This window comes from Lagopus leucura, unplaced genomic scaffold, assembly GCF_019238085.1.
Source record: "Lagopus leucura isolate 7727_CA_CO unplaced genomic scaffold, USGS_WTPT01 Super-Scaffold_73, whole genome shotgun sequence".
Classification (NCBI taxonomy): Eukaryota; Metazoa; Chordata; class Aves; order Galliformes; family Phasianidae; genus Lagopus; species Lagopus leucura.
The window spans coordinates 71435157-71453151 of NW_024962252.1; the positions used below are offsets into that span (position 1 = coordinate 71435157).

Below are 17995 nucleotides of genomic sequence, written 5' to 3' on the forward strand. Positions count from 1 at the left end.
CCCTGAATAGTCTGAGCAGAAACAGAAGAAAAGGCTGGATTTATTCTATTTTTCCTGGCGTTTGGGACATACCAGGGAGAAGGCAAGCTCTGGGTCATAAGCTTTGCTGAAAATGTCTCTCCAGTTGTCTCCACAGGCACCCTGGAGGAACAACAACATCAGTTTTCTGAGCAGGGAAGCTGCCATCACAGAACAAGGAGAGACCATTATAGGCTTCTACCTACTGGCTTTAGGTATGTCTTGGCTTTGCTAGTGAAATTGAACTCTTGGTAGAGTTTGGTATAAAGCTTGAAGTGAGTCATTTGTTCTTCATCTGTAACAGAACAGAATGTTACGAAGAGCAGCATTTTTCTTCAATTATTATAAGATCAAAGAGGTACAGCCTTATTTTGCTAACACATTAATAACCAATGCAGAATTTTCAAGAAGAAAAAAACCAAGCTTGTAGACTTAACTGCTGTTTTCTGAATTTAACAAGTAGGAAGATTTTCAAAAAGGGAAAGTGCTCTCTCAGATGTATGTAATGCTTCTTTGCTACCAAGACATGAGAAAACACTGAATTAATGTCCTTTGATTTCCAGAATTTTGACTGGTGCCAGTCAGTTGGCAACCTACAAGTGCTTCTTGCAGAGGCAGAAAATAGAGCTCTACAGGTTTTTGAATTTTTAAAATATTTCTACTGTTTTTACTTTAAGTGTCTGATGCCCATAATAATTAGTCCCTCAAACAGGATCTCTGGCAGGCCTAAGGAATATAGGTCATTGCCCCCTGTTAGCAGTTTCAGCACCATTTCGGTTCTCCCACATGACAACACTGTATGGGTATAGTAAGGATTTGAAAATGGAACCCAGTATGAACTCACTTTGATCCCAGCACAACTTTGCATTTTGTTTAAATGTTGTCTACTTGGGACAGACTCAATGCAGGATATAAGCAAATATTAGAAAACATTAAAGAATGCAGGTTTGATAGGTAATCAATTTCCAATTATACATCCTCACGGGAAAATACAAAAATAGTAATTTATGACATCAGTTGTTCTAAACTGCACTTTCAAAAATGTTTCTTCTTGAATGACTGACATAAGTAGATTTTTTTTTTTTTTTTGCTTTTCTAAGCTTATCACACGTTGCAAGAAGCTTATTACCCTCAGTTAATGCTTGAAAAAGAGCTGTGGGTGTTACAATGTAAAATGTTAAGTATTTTAATATGTTTATATGAGACTTTGTTTTTTTATTGGTAGGAAGCAGGGGTGGAGGGAAGTAGTATTTGGAATAAACTAGAGGTCCTTTAAAAAAAAATGACTTCTATCTTAATTATAAGCTTAATTGGAACAGTGTCTGTAAGGTAAAGCAGAGTTGTCCCAATTCATCTCCAATCTGTTCACATGCATGCAACCCCTCACAAATGGCTGCACCATTAGTTAATGAATTAATCAGCTGAATTTAAGACTAGAAAGAACATGGTGGGTCAGTAAGGCCATTCGCCTGCTGTGACAACATATAATCCATTTACAAAGCTATCATGCTTCCTCATATAACTGGCTAAGGCTTTTTGTTGTTGTTGCTATCACTCTTTCAATTGACAGTTTGCTCCTGACTTGGTTCCTCTGTTGCACAGGAACCTTTTCTTAAATCATTAGCTAAAGTGACCACATCAACTTTATCCTTTTTGTCTCTCCTTTCAAATAAATTACTTTTGTTGCCTGCAGTTATCGCCTACAGCCACTCTATATTCCTATACAGGTTATCTCACAGTCAAACTTGTATTTCTGTTTCTCAAGATGGTTCTCTTTATCTCCTATTGCAGTGTGTTTCCTCTGTCATCCTAGTCCATCACCCTAGAAGCTTTTTGCTGTTCTAATCTGAATTCACTCTTTGATCACGCACTAGGACTCAAACCAGGTCTCACTATCACCATTCATTAATGTTAACACCTCTAGCTCTGCTAACCCCTGCTGGTGCTGCCTGTGCATCACACTGGTAGTGCACACTTCTTCCATCAATTGACCAACAGAGGTGTTTTCCTCTGCTGCCCCTGATGCTGACCTCACATCTTGTAGCAAATACATTTTAAAGTACCTAAGTGCCTGAACTTTTACACTGCTCAGTTAAATTTCATGAATACCTTATTACTTCAGTCTTCGAAGTCCCCTTGTTATTTCTGTATGCTATCCAGTCATCTTCTGTTGCTGATAGTTCTTTTCAGCTTTCACCAGCAATGCCATGGCTGCTAGAGCTCCTTCAGGTTACACCAAACCTCTCATGAACACAAACTTTGTTCTGAGGCTGATTGCAGAGGAAATGCATTATTAACTTCCGTGCATGTATCATGCGTGCTCAGATCCATTTGCAGTATATTTTCACTCCTCACCTATTTGAGTTAAAAACAAACAAACAAACAAAAAAAACCTATACAATAACATACAGAATTTTTATTGAAGCTAGCTTACTACTTCTACACTGATTTGTTTGGAAAAATATTTGTAGGGTGTAAGCTACTGTTCAGAAATGCTTCGTATCACACAATCATTTTATAACCAACTCTTCATCTTCCCTACAGAAGTTGGCTTAAGGACATGTAATAACTCTGTATGAAATATAAATAACTCTGTAATTAAAGACTCTGTAAATGGGATCTCAAGGCCAGCAAGAAAAGCTTATAAGTTTCCAATTGGGTGTGCTGTAAGAGCCACCACAGTGTCTTCCAAAGGACTCTGTAGCATTGCTGCCAAGGAAAATCTTTGAAGAGGGACAGAGCAAATAATCCATAGCAGAAAAATACTGAGGGGAAATTTCCTTTGTAATCCTGCTAAAAGTTTGTTTTCCAGGATAAGACATTTGAAATGTACACAAACAAATAAAAAATTTTGGCAGTAATGTTAGTACTTACAGTAAATCTTGTCCCAGCTTATGATGTTGGAATTCAGTGTATTGTCTCTTTCTTGTCTTTCAAGAAATGTTTGCATACACATTTCATTCCTTTTTCTTTTTAATGGAGACAGAGTCCACAGTTCTACTGTCAGTAGCTAGGTAAAAAAAGAAAAAAAAAGCATGTTTGTAACAAGCGTTACAATTTATGCTTTATACATCATAGTGCCGAAACGCTTGTCCAGGCATGACCTGGTTTTGAAAATGGACAAATATGAGTTACAACTAAAAAAAATTTAATTCCAAAATATTCTAAATTTTGTAAACAGTTTGAACTTCATCTACTTTACTTCCTGAAGTTTATGGTCCTTTGTAACCAGCTTCATATCCTCTACATATTTCTGTCAGACAGCAGTGCAGATGTCATAAATTAATCAACCTCTGTAGGTCTTGTGGTATTGGTTCTTGACTGCTGTGGATCTTTCTGTTGTACTTTCTGTCATTCGTTCCCATACCTGGAGGAAAAATAAGGAAAGGGTATTTTTTTTTCCTTAAATATTAATTAGAATTCTAAAACTAATTGTTCTTTTCTACTTTTATACACAACTTGTTCTGTGCTCATTTTCCCTAGTTTCATAATTAACTGGGGTTGTTAGAATGAATGATTGACATAACAAGAAATGTCAAGTGATTATGACAGAATATTTGATAGAGAGCAAATTCTGACTTTCTGTGAGTACTCTCATCACGAAGGCATGCTGAGGGCATTACCAACCTGATCTGAAAACTGGAACAAACCATAAGGCCCAGACTTGTCTTTAAATGGCACATATTTCTGAATGGTGACAGAATACTGTTTGACAGGTGACAGGATAAGTGTTATTTTGGGATGTTATTTGACAACTAAATCTGAAAAGGTGGGAAAGGAAACAAGCCATTCACAAAGCATTCATCCACAAAATGATCACGTTTATCGAACAAATAATCTCTCCATGCCTTGTCAAGTTTAAAACATGATGACTCTTCTGCCAAAATTCTCAATGTGCCCTGGGTACAATATTGTGTCTGTATAATTAGTGGTGACGATTAAAAGCAGAGCAAAATCATTTCACAGTTAAGTAGTTAATGACAGCTTTATAAACTGTACATTTTCCCACTGTTTTAGACTAGAAAACTTTACAGCAGACCCCTCCAGACAGACGTTTATGGTTGTGTACAGGTAGTTGTACAGTGCAGCTTCCCTTCTACCAAACTTAACTATGCAAAAGCATAAATGCAACACGGACAGTGTTGTTCACAGTCCTCATGCACTTAGAGGGAATAGAGGGTATGGCTGCATGCTCAGGCTTGGATGGAATTCAAGCAGGAATCTTTGTATAATTGCTGCATTCTCCCTTAGCATTTTTCCCAGCTAAACATGTTGCTGTTTTCTGTTTCTTTCAAGAGAGAAGTTTTTGGTTTTCTCAGCCAATCTTTCAGTCAGCTTTCTGCGTGCACTTTTTGCACTGGCTGGCAGACAGTGAGTTGACACAGGGTTTTGCTCATAGAGTTTTGGTTCCTGACTTCCATCACTTGCTGAGCATCCCTGCTGTTCCTGCTCTGCAAGTCATGGGAAACAGAATCAACCCCTTTGTGTGGAGACTGTTGACATCCATGGACTAAAACCTCCCAGGCTGCATTATTCCAGGAGAAACGTTACTGCAGAATTCTATAAAGACAAAACATTGGTTTTTAATATTGCTTCCCGTCCTGTTCCTCCTACGTCCCAATGTTTGCAAGTGTGAGTACCAACTGTATTAGTGTGGCTTGAGAAAAGCTCTACTCAGTTCTGTCCTGAGGAGTAAAGGTGACCCCATAGCTGTTCAATATTCAGTGACTGTCAGCACTCATTTAGCTGTTCTGCTCTGATATTGCTCATCTCATGGCAGCAGCTCGCAGTCCTGTCCTGTGTTAAAGAGTGTCAGTAATTTTGTTGTATGCTACTTCAGAATTGCCATCATTCCTCATTGATGAGCCCAGATCAAGACAGCATTACATCTTACGGAGGAATTGCACTGGCTCCACTCTAAACTTTGTGTGGGGTGAAGTGCTCAGTTTCATCCTACTATTTCTCTCTCAGCCACTTACAGGTCTCCACCATAACCTGCCCTTTCTCACCAGGATTGCCTGACTTCTGGGGCTGGGTTTTGGTGTTTTGATTTTATTTTTTCATCTCCTATTGTGAGAGAATATTGCTGGTATCCTGTAGAAGACAGAGTGGATTCTCTCAATTTACTTTCTTCCATCCCCCATGTTACTGAGAGGCCATCTGGTGACACCACTCCTCCTAGCACTTCAGCATTCACAGTTCTCTTTCTGGGATCTGGATTTGCCTGCAGCCTGCCCCGAGGCACCTTCTGCCTGTAGAGCAGCTGAGGAAACTCTGTCTCTCCTCCTGAGTGCAATGCCCAACGCTGTGTCTTTACACCATCAGTGTCTGAACATAGTTTCAGAAGTGATCACAATCTTGTCTCTGACATCTGCCTTAGCTGTATTGTTGTTTTGCATCACTTTTTGCTCAGTCTCTTCCTTAAGATACTTTAAATGAAAGCTCCCATGTCCTCCAGGCTAGGGGGAATTTCAAGGACAGCCTTCCTGTCAATTACATCATATTGACAAAATTGTACTGTTTATGAAGGAGGTGAACTTTTGTCTGCCATTTTAGTGCCATGCCTTACTACTGACTGGGAAAATACTTCCCCATCTACTGTCTTGAAAACCATCTTACCTTAGACGATGTGGAGCTGACACATGCAAACAGCACAGCTATCATGGCTGCACTGCAAATTGTTCCCAAAGCAGTTTGTCCTCCCTTGCCTTTCTATGCCTTAATGATACCAAGACTCGGAAAAATGTTAGAAACAATTCCCAACTCAAGCTGCATTCTGCTGTTGGAAATGAGGGTCCATTAAGAAACATTGTCACCTAGTGGCCAGAATAAGATGTATTTACTGTTGTTGATCTTATAATGATATATATCTATACATATGTGTGTGTGTCTGTGTGTGTGTGTATACACACAGAAGTATCATTGCATCAGTGTCTACTTCTGGTTAATGCCATATACTGACACATCAGCTCTTCCCAATTCAAAAGCTCTTTAGTGAACCAGATGTGTCTGCTAAGCAAGTGGCTTTTTGGCAATTCTGCAAAGAGAAGTTATTAGGAAGGAAATGAGTCTGCAGAAAAGCTGTTCAGAGTGCAGTACCAAGTCTGTCTCTGCCACTGCAGACTCAGGACCACCTCACTGGGATCCATGTAGGTAACCTCACTGCCTTCGTGCTTTGCTCTCTGATTTTTTAGCTTGTGACGCTCACAGGTGGCCTGGACATATGGAGCCCAGCAGAGAAACGCTGTGTTACCATCATGCAGACATATTATGCTTCTTAAAAGAGTTCTGAATGTTCTCTGAATACCCAGAGTTGTTATGCAATGACACATCAAGTTACATTCTCCTTCAGTATGTATATTTGCATCTTGCTATGTCAACATACAGTACCAGTGCTCTCAGATAGCAGCTGCTGAAAGTGGTGATTCTTTGACAAACAGAGCAGCAGCATTTTCTGTTCATTCCATTTGATTGCCAGTTATTCACTTATTCTTGCTTTTGCAGTACATCTAGCCACTTAAAAGTGCTTCACACATAAGTTTCCCAATGGTCGAAATAAACTGTTTCAATTCATTTCTAATTGAAATAAAGGATAGTTAGAAGTGAAATCATACATTTACAACTTGAACTGATGCTTGTTCACATTTGACTTCAAAGTGTTGTTTGTTTGTTTGTTTTTCAGGTTGGATGTCTTGGTTTGGAAACAGCGTTGTGATTTTTGTCCTGTTTAAACAGAGGCATCTTCTGCAGCCCACTGACTACCTTACATTTAACTTGGCTGTATCAGATGCCAGTATCTCTGTGTTTGGTTATTCAAGGGGGATCATTGAAATATTCAATGTCTTCAGAGATGATGGATTCATTATCACATCGATATGGACTTGCCAGGTAAAACTGGATTATACTGAAGTAATATAAGCGTAACTAGTTCTGTGTATGTGCTGTGTGTAAGCAACAAGAAAAAAATGCTGATTTGCTTTCCAAAAGGACAGTGTTCTCTTTTGTTGCATCCATAAATCTGTGTTTGATCGGGTTTTGACAAATTCTCAGTAATTTTTTCCTACCACAGAGGTCAACATTCCCAACCAGCTGGCTGATGCTATTGTTAAATGCTGCCCTTTGCCTTACAAGAGAATTATGTGTATTTGTACTTCATTACTTGCCTTGTAGAAGCGGGTCAAGAAATCTTAGAGAAGGCTTATGTAATGCAAGTTTCACAGTTATTGTACAAAAGCTGTCCTTCTTTTGCTGTTTTATTCCATGTTCTTGTGAACACTTGAGGAGACCAACACTGATCACTTCAATCCACCAAATACTGTAGAGAAGGTTTATTAGTGACTAGAAACCGCATTGTTATTGTTTTCTTGTTTTTGGTTAAGTTTTTCTATAGTGAGAAAAGAATACTTCTTTTTTTCTTATTTATGTCCTTTTATCTTGGATTTATTTCTCTCTTATTATCTGTGCTTTATATCCTTTTTATTCTTATCTGTGTTAGCAGTGTTTCACTAGGGGACTTGAATTTTTTTAGGCTTTTAAATTAAAAGAAAGCAAGATAGTGAGTTGACTGGCGGTTTGTATTTTTGGAGGCAGACCTGCACATTCTGTTCCTTCTCCCTTTCCTTCCTTCTCCTACACTCATCAGAGGATACTTAGCTCTTTGTAGGTAACAAGCCTTTCTTCTCCTCTACATGAGAAATTGAAGAGACTAGCTCTGTCTATTTGCAGTAGTTCCTCCTACTTGGCTTTTTGACTTCACGTCATACCTCCCTCTCATATTGGAAAGTGAAGGCATAGGCTCTGGTTCTCTTCAGTTCCTTGTGGTCAAACCTGGTTGTTGGCAGTTTACGCAGCTTTAAGTTAGTTGTTATGTTCCTGCTTAACAAAGCGTTCAGAGCATCCATGCAGGACTTGAGTACACCCATAATTCACAGCATGCAGCTACTTGTACCAAATTGGTTGCATTCTTGTGCCTGAAGTCTTTGTGGGCTTGGGGTCTGTGGTAGGATAAGTGCCTTCTCTCTACGGCACAATCATCCCTAATCTTGGAAGCAGGAAACTCAGAAAATCCTATTAAAGCAAATTCTGAAATATTCATGCCTACATAGACAAAATATAAACATGTCTCGTAGATAAATAAGTGCAAGCCTGGCTCCCTGAAGCTGTTGGAAATATCTATGAGAAAGATTATATTTAGTGTGAGTGCCTGTTTCACGGGGGAATCAAAAAGCTGAAACTGACAGGATAGCCTCCAGCAAGGTATAAAGAAGATCACAATGAAGGAAAAGAGAGAGTGAAATAATCCTGTTTTCTTATCTTAGGTATTTATTGTTTTTATTTAAAGAGGAGCTTGAACTATTGTGCATTGCAGCTGAGAATACTTTTACAGCTTGTGTTTCCTTACTCTGGGAGTGAGACTTCCTGCAGAAAGGCTCTGGTTAACCTAAGAGACATAGCTTCATTGAAAAAAACATTTTGAGTGAGAAATTAAATATATGTCTAAATCAATTTTGCAGAAAAGATTTTATTAAAACGAAGCTCATTATTTCCTCAGCAAAACTCATTATTTCTCTAATCAGAAAACCTACAATTTCAATTCAAAGTCTGTTGAGGATAAACTTCCAGGAAACCTTTTAATTTTCTTGATTAATGGGAGGATTTCAATTCATCAGACAAACAAAGGCATGCATACAAATTGAAAAAAACCCACACAGAAACTTAAAGAGATTCTCATTTTGTCATTTGTATCAAAGAAGGTTGTTGCTACAGTTAGGGAATTAAGTGTGAAGTCTGGGCCTCTGGGTCCAGTTCCAGCTTTGCAGCAGGCTTCCTATGTAAGACAGGGTAAGCCATATAAGCTGAAATTCTGAACAGAGATCTGTGGCTTAACAGAAGTTCTGCAACCCAGATGGTTGGAAGAAGTAATTTTAAACGACCCTTCTGCTTTTCCCCAGCCCAAGCTCTTCCAGAGGCTGACAAGTCCCTGATGTATTTTGTGTAGTTTAGAGCACGGTCTGTGCAGTAGCTGTTTTGGGAGGAGGTGCTGGTATGTAAAACACAGTACACAGGAATCAGCACTGTGTCCACATCCATTGATTTGCAAGGGAGTACTCTTGACAGCACATTAACAACTTTCCTAAACAATCTGGTTTGCAAAATGTTACAGTTGCTTCTTTCAGAATCTACAGAGGATTATCAAAGTTTAAACTTAACATTTCAAATAAGAAATGATATCACATTAATTGTTAATTAAAAATTCATGGCAACTTGGAAAAGTCTTTTTTTACTCCTTATGAATAGCTGAAACTGGTTGTGACTTGCTGAGTGAAGATCAGGATATGTTCAGCAACAAGTAGGATTTGTCTTGAAAAAGTATTTGTTCAGATGTTTTTTACTTTTTGAAAGTATTGTAGATACTTAGGTATTTAGGAAGAGTACAGTACAGAAATAACAAGAAGATTCAGTATTTTTTTTTTTAAATTGTATGTTTCTGTGCATGCACAGCCAGCCAGCACAGAGCTCATTCTTAAAATGTTCAGCATTGAACAGAAGTGGGGTTTTATTGCATTATTTTTTCTATTTATAAAATCTGGTGCATTCAAAGCCAGACCAGAACGGGTCTCACATCTCACATGGGGAAATAAGGACCTTGGTGCCAGGCAGCTGAAGCCCATCCTTCCATCACGAATGTGTATCTCTCGGCTGCCTCATCTCACTCAAACTCCTAGGCCAGTAGCTGGGATCACAGCGTGACCAACATGCTGTTAGCATGACCCATGTGTTCCCTTCCCCACCTTGGTTGATGTTGCTAGGACCTGAGGACAGCCCCACTTTGGCTTTCTGTTGCTGTCCATTTCACTGAACATTTGCTCCTGTTTGATCAGTCAGCCTCTGCTGTCAGGTATGCTTAGCAAAACTTTACTTTTCCAAGCTAGCTTGTCATTTCTGTTTATGAAGAAAATTCACGAGCTCACCTCACTTAATCCGCAAAGCTATTTTCCTTTCCTCTGCCTTGGGCTCTCTTCAGTACCTTCAGGTGACGTTTTTCAAACTGTAGGGTTCACAATTCTTGGCTGTCTCGGATAGAGGGAGTGGGGAGAAGGCAGATAGATACCTCTTCTTCTCCAACAGTCTGGTCTGTGAAAAGTGTAACTAAAGATCTATCTTATGATAAAATGGCTGTCTTGTTTCATTCTTGCTGAATGGGCAAGGTATATTGCTCCTGTATACACATCTCTGTACAGAATCTCCCCTCTGTACAGAACCACTGCTACTCTCCCTCATACCAAGCATTATTTTTCTTTTTGGAGGCTTGAAAGAGCTCTGCTTCCAAGAATGAGGCTGCATGGCAGGTCTGTACCCAAACACTGCTCAGCTATATGCTCTGTACAGACATGGTTTTTTTCTCTCACAGGTTTTTTTATCCCTTCTTTGATGTAACCCTGTGTTTTAGTCCTGATCAGGACAGAGGAAGGAGAGTCTCTGACACATTCATTGTTTGCCTCTTGGCAAATCATTGGTACTGTTCATCTAGTAATGTTCAGGTCAGTGAATATAAGCCAATGACCAACAGACATCTGTTCCCCTATCAACCATGTTTATAATTAGAAGTTACCTCAAGATATATTTTTGTCCTTTCTACATGTTTTTTGTTCATATGTTCTGCTGAATTAGAAGTTGCTATGAAACCTGTAAATAATATTGCATCATTTACACGTAGGAAGTAAAGGAATGTTAACTCTCTGTTGAAAACACCAGTGTCTTCTAAACCATACTGATCCACCAGTAGAAACCTTTTCTCTTATCTGCTGATCTTTTGGTGAATATAAAAGTTGCAGACTTTAGGAAGCCTTAGTATAGAGGGGGAAGTGTTATAACCTTTCTTATCCCCAGAGGCCGAAAATAGGCTGTGGAGTGCCCTAGAGTTAGAAATGTTTCATAATCCTTATACTTTGATTCAAACTTGCTTCCACTAATCGACTTTGTCTTTTTTTTTTTTTTTTCTTTTGTATGAGAATACAGTATAGTTATTCTGATGTTAATTTTACAAACACATAAGAATTGTATAAGGATCAAGAAGAATGACTGCTCTTACATGTGCTTGCTTTGTCATCATAGGTTTCTTAATTTTTTTTAATACTTATTTTTGACTGTTAGTGGAGACTTTGAGTATCTTTTCCTATGCGTAAGATAGATCTTAAGTGTGCACAAAGAAGCCCAGGATTTGTTCAGGGCTGGAGTAGAGAAGGCTCCTGGGAGACCTCACTGTGGCCTTGCAGTACTTGAAGGGAGCTTATAAACAGGAGGGAGACAGATTTTTCACAGAGGTAAATACTTGATGGGACAAGGGGGAATGTTCTAAAATTGAAAGTGGGTGTGACTGCCTTGCTGTGTGGTTTGGTTGGCTTTGTAGCAGTGAGGAGACTTGTTTTGAATCCTGCACTGCTTTATGTTTTGATGCTGTATGCAGTGCTTCCCTATTTTTGTGAGGCACATCTTAGAAATAACCTAGCAACCCTAGTGAGCTGCAGCAGGCCCCACGTGGCATGTATGCATTGTTTGACTTAGTCCACTTCTGCACTGTTTGCCTGACAGCACCAGCCCTGTATCATATGCGCATCCTGAAAGGAAGCTGTCTGGCCCAAAGTCCAACGTTTCCTAGACTTAGTGCATTTGCATTGAGGAGTGCAGGACAAGCAGAAATGTCTAGGATTTCTTACACCTTAACAAAGTTTTTTGAGTTGAGATGCTGTAGCTGGTGAAGTCTCCAGATGAAATCTCAGACAAACATGGACCTCTAAGAAAATCTGGATGTTTGGTAGCCCTGCATTATTGGGCTCTTGGGCAAGGACATCTCCTCTTCAGAGTGGTTGTCCTGACCACTCACAGATGATGTCCTTCTCCTGCTATAGTTTCTCTTCTATAGCCTTGGTATTTGCTTGTTCCAGGGACCATGAAGCATCCTGTTCAGCTTCCAGTCACTGCTTCCAGCTGACACTTAACACATCCAGTACTTTTGGTGCGATTGAACACCCAGAGGTCTAATCAGACATTTTCAAGAAGGAATAGTGTTCATCTTTTGTAAACGTTAAAGATGAGGATCTTAAACTCTGAAAGGAAAATTGAAACAGTAGGAAATTCTGAAATTAATAACATGAAAATATATAGGCTCTTTTCAGAAGTTTTGAGGCAAAGGTCTTTTAATCTTGAATAAATTATTTTATATCTTATTGATAGAATTTGCTTCCTCAGAACATGCATTAATCTGTACCTTAATTGTAAAACAAAAGATCAATACCTTTTCAACAGTACAAACCATTTAGTTTAGACCAGTTAGTATAGACCATTTCTATAAATGGTCCCACAAATCATAAACCCTAAAGACGTTCATGTTCTTTTATGGAGTGCACTTGAAGGACATAGATTTCTGTCCATTTAATATAACCAGTATAACCAACCAGTCTTTTAACTTAGCTGGACTAGTGACTCTGCTGATTCAGTCTGTGATTTTTGTGTGTCTAAGTTGAGTCAGTGTTTATGTATTAGTGTGCATGTGGTGTGGTATTCCTCTACATTTTGCGTGGGATGACTGATCAGCAGTAGTACCTCAGCATCAGTGCAACCAGGTAGGAAAGGCAATTGCAAATGCAGAGGATCAAAGTAAAAGGTCATCACAGACTTTCTTTCAGCTCCTGGTAGATGGGAGAAGAAAATAGTACGGAAATGTCTTCACAGGCACATCTTGAGTTCACTGCTGCTCATGCACGATGGGGCCAGAATGCATGCTGCAGGAGTACATCCATCCTCAGCATGGCTCTCTGCAGCTGGATGGCTTGGACAGAGGATTCCCATCCAAAGACTGAGGTAGCTCAACCCTGCTTAGTATAAAAATCTCTATCCCAATACCCAAAAGTGTAGCTCTAGGACTGAAGCTGGGACAGAAGAAACCTGAATGTTTCTCTCAAATCATAATGGTACAGGAACATGTCCTAATGTCTATTTAGTTTGTAAGTGCTCAGCTATCCACCTATAAGACGTAGAAGAAATTAAACCAAATGTAAAAACTGAGTGGAAAAAATAGCTATTGAATAACCTAGTGCAGTGCTGTGGTGTGATATTTCTGCAGTTTTATTTATATATATATCTTATCATTCCTGACATCTCAGTAAGATGAAAATAACCTGCAGTCAAATCATGGAACTGGCACTAAGAGCATTAAGAGATAAAATAGATGTTAAAGGTGCTGAAGAAAAGCTGTGTAACTTTAGCTCTGTATTCAGCTCACCCTAACACACTGGTCCACTGTGGAAGGTGGGATGTGGAGACTGAACTATATAGCAAATTCAAAAAGTGATGTCTTTCATTTTGCCTGTACTGTGTCACACAATGCCTCTTCTGCACCCAATTTTGTTCTTCTGCACAACTTTTGTATTTAAAATATTATGAGTACTGGACTGTTACCTCATTCTCTGAGCCTTTCCTTGCATTACTGAGATTTGGATATGGAGAAAAAAAATGCAGACATATTAGTGTTCCCTACTTATTTATTTCTGTTCTGCTGTGATGTCATCTGAAGAGTAGTATGTACATTGCAGTCAAAGAGGTAAAAGCAAGTTGTGCAGACATCTGTGAGCTAAATTCTAATGAGAAAAATACTTCATCTATAGGGAAGAGGGGAACAAATTTCCTTTGCACAAACAGAATCATTAGCAACATAGAAGATCATTTCAGTGTAACTAATGTGACGGCAGGGAAGTTATGCCAGTTTTCATTAGTTATGAAATCTTCCTTGTTTTTGCAGTAAATGATTATTTCTGCAGCCAGTTGCAACAAATTAAGGAAGAAATATATTTGGTGCTTGAAAAATGGTGGCTGCTCAGACTATCAGTTTTGGTGTTTAACAAGACAGGCACAGCCCCTCCCGTGTCATCCAAGCACTGCACTGCCTGGAAAGGGCACTCACTGTCTGACACTGAGCATACAGAGCTGGGAATTCCCAACGCCTGAATTCCTGTTCCTGCACCAGCCTCTCCTTTCACAGGACCTTGAAACAGGATTGAAGAGTAGCTATGTAAGAGGAGATCTCCAAACAGTCATTTATTTTTTTTTCCTACTGTCAGGGTGTATGGGAATCATTGAGTCACGGCCTGAACCACTGATTGAGCACCTGGGGAAAGGACCTGGTCAGTCCTGGGAGCACAGGTGAAGGCAATTCAGTTGTGTGACCAGAAGGGGTGGAGCCTGGCTGCACCTCTCTTAGACCTCATTTAAGGGCTGACTGCCACTGGGAATGGATCTCTGGTTGGAGATCTCTCTTCTGTGGAGTTTTCCCAGTAAGTCTAGATCCTCAGAGACAGGTGAGTCCTTTTTCTTTTCCTTGCAACACTTAATCCCTCTGTTGTTACACCTCTTGTATCACCTTTCCATCGTGTTGACCTGATTGTTATATAGGGACATGGCAAATTCTTGTCTTTGCCAATTCCATGTGAGCTGGCACCACTATTAGCCTGCTGTGCCTTGTGCCTAGGAGCTTTACGAGCATAAGAATAGCTTCACTGGTAGGCGTTCAGCCAACAGTCAGAGGTGACCTTGTATTAACCTGGTGAAAGCTAGGCAAGCAGATTCCTTCTTGCTGGGAAACAGCACAGGCAATTGTCTATTGGAGAACTTGGAGGGTCACTTGTAATTTCTGGGCTGTGCTAGCAGAGCCTGTGAACAGTCTGCAGGACCTCCTCCTTTGAGAAGCATGTAAACCTACAGAAACGTTAACCATGACCTTTTGAAAAGGCGAAGTTAATACGACTTTATTTTGAAAGTGTGACTTAATCTGATGTTAAATGATCACAGTTATTAGGGCAGCATTATCATAGGCCATAAAGCCAAGCTTTGCTTCCATGGAAATGTGAAGATGACAGAGGTGACCCCTGAGGCTGTTTCCTTCTATCTGTTTGCATATGTTTGGATCTACGTGTTTATAATAATGGTACGGCTAACAATAAGCAAGCAGCCTCTGACTTCATGCCACCAAAGTGGAGAGGAGTTTGGGCTCAGGCCCACTGGAACAAGTTTTGTGCAGCATTGCGTGGGACGGTGTTGGAATTTGTTATCTAGTGCTAAACTTCCCTGTACAGTAGTTCACAGAAGGACAATGCTAATGCAGCATTTAATCTGAAGATGGGAATCTTTCCACTGGATTTGGATCTGGGTGGCATGAGCTACGTGCTTTGTTTCTTCCTCCACAGCATTAACCTAGAGCCAGGAAGCTGCTCACAAGCATGTGTAGATGGGATTCTTGCATCCGGTGAGGAAATTCTGAAAGAAACTTATTAAATTCTGTGTGCTTGGTGCAGTTCAGAACCATGTATGTTTTTATGGGCATGTACTACTGTTGTGAGTATAAATTATGACCAGAAAGAGCTGCAACTCTAATAACTGAAAGTCACCCAAAAGTAAGTATAAATAGAATCTCACTAAACCACTATATAAACCTAAAATGACTACAAGAAAACAAGTATTTTGAATTATTTAATATTACTAAAGCCAAAATATAATCTGTGTATCATAATAGCTAGCATCAACTGTTTATTTACGGTAAGTGGATAAACAATAAAACTACGTATCTGTAACTGTGTAGTCTAACTAATGCATTCATGCTTTTCCTATATCTTTAAAATATGTGCCACCAATAGAAAGATTTAATCACTTGGTGAATGCAGAATATTGAGCATCTGATGTTCTCACTTAATGGCTTAAACTATCTAATCCTGTTACATATTAGTTCTCATCGCCTATCAGAAAATTACCTGTTGTTTGTGTCAGAGACATGTAATGGATTGGATTAATGTAATCACCTCTAAATAGAGCTATCCTTGAATCCTGCTGAGACATTTTGAAAGGCAGAATGCAACCATAGCACAGTAGTGTGATGTGAACAGAAGACTTCGTGGAAATTGTGGTGGATTATAATTTGCTTTTGCTTCTTGTATTTGACTAAATCTCAAAGAATTAATTTGAGCACTGGGAGTTTTAAGTTTTACTCTCTACTGTGGAGAGTAATTTTTATCACGAACCTTGGCTGTTCTTCCATTTGACAGAGATTACTTTAAGAAAAAAAATAGTCCTGCTGACATATCATTGATGTACTGGAGGATGGAAGAATTATGTTGTCACTAGTCATGAGAGGGTATTTTCTCATTTACTGCAGACTCTAAGAATTGTTTTAAACTTTAAAACGTTCTCTGTTATGAATTCCCTACTTTTTTCAATATGTATTTTCTAGAGATTTATTAGGTGGTTTTTTTGACTTCTGATGCTGAAAGAGGTTTATTTTGAATATCTATCTGGATTACTATCTCTGAACAATCTGATTTATATTTATGAAATTATTTTGAGAGATCTCATTTGATTAATCTAAACATATAGAGTGTAAAAATAATCCCTTTTAAAAAATGACTAATTTTTTCTATACATATTAACTATCTCAAATAGAAGGGAGGTCTGTGGCTCTGAAGGAAAGCTGACACACCAGTGAAATGGCAGTAGATTCCCCCCTTTGGCCAGAAGAGGGAGAGATGCACCTGGTTTGGCTAACGAGATCACTGTTTCAGCCCAAATTGAAACGTAATAGCTACTTGGGCAAACTGCTTCTGTGCCATCAAACCTTGATTAATACAATAACAAGCTGTATTTTACTCCGTCTGCTGTAAAGGAAAACAACCCTTATGTAGTACCTAGAGATGCATAAATAAGTCTTAAAGGCAGTGAAACTTGGGCACACCCAATCTCATAGCTGGGATTTTGATTGTGCACTGGGGATTCCTATGTTCCCCTACGTTGAAAGAAAGTTTAAGAAATGAATTTGCATGCAGAATGATCTTTCTCTACTGTGGGTTGTAAATAGTATAACAAGAATATTAGTAAGATTGGTCTTAAGTTGTGTCTTGGCTTCTAGGCAACATAATAAGCCAGTTCTGTGAATATCCACATAGCCAAAGGAGCAGGGTGGGTATAGCATGGAGAGAAAACCTTTTAATACTGCTAATTTACTCCTATTTCTTAATGGGTAAAAAGGAGAGAGAGCTGATGGATCAACTTGGTGTAATTCTCGCATTATTTCACATAGTTCTGACAATGACTCGGTCCTAGGAACTGCAGTGATTTAAGGAAAAGTGTATTTTAGCAGAGCACCAGTTCAAATAAAACATTTTGGCTTGTTCTTTCTTATGGTGATAGGAGTTTATCTTAAATGGTAAAGGGTGTTTCTAAGCTCACTTTGCTCCCTGGGTAAGTAAGTGTGCCTGTGGGGTATTGAAACTGGTGACTGAATGTAATTCTCTTGTTTTGCTCTGACATGAGGGAATGGGGGATGGAACAGCTGTAGTCATATTTGCAGGTGACAAAACATACCCTGATGTATTTCAGGAAAAAAACATCCAGTTTCAGTATACTTTCTATACTAATGGATACATATTACATATGTTCTCCTACTGTATTAAATCTCATAGTCCTTTAGGTTCAACTTCAAAAAGTGCTTATTTGAATCATCCCTGAAATACTGCTTCCTTTCTAATCTAAAAACTAATGTGATTGGTTAAGCTTATGCAGTGTGGTTTTTCAGTAGCCCTTGGCCATGCTTTACTTTCTTGCTTTTATGATGCGTTGTTACAGCAGGTGGAGTGGTGACAGCTGCTTGCATTACTAAGGCTAATGAAATGCAAAGCTCATTCTTGTATCCAGGTGTTTTGCTAACCACTAAGCCCAGAGTGGGCAAAATTCAGCCAAGTGCAGACAGTAGTATGTAGCTGCAGCACCCCAAGTAGTTTATTTTCTTGTTTGCATTTATACACCAAGTATGAGTCAACTGTATCTGGAGCATAGAAATACTTGGCTTGGTGCAGTAGCAAGACTTGACGGTGAGAAAGAACACCAGTGAAAGAAATAGTGAACTAGTCTTTCCTAACCCTTAACCCAATTTAATTTA

The 17995-nt window shown here is 39.1% G+C and overlaps 1 protein-coding gene across 1 annotated transcript in view; it reads left to right on the forward strand.

Annotated features, from left to right (window-relative positions):
• The window catches only part of LOC122174911 (opsin-5-like), a 26100-nt gene continuing 8105 nt past the window's right edge, over positions 1 to 17995 (forward strand). The window contains exons 1-2 of the mRNA XM_042862270.1: positions 1 to 233; positions 6701 to 6906. Coding sequence (XP_042718204.1) covers positions 113 to 233; positions 6701 to 6906 — 327 coding nt within the window. The 5' untranslated portion in view covers positions 1 to 112. The remainder of the gene's footprint in view (positions 234 to 6700; positions 6907 to 17995) is intronic.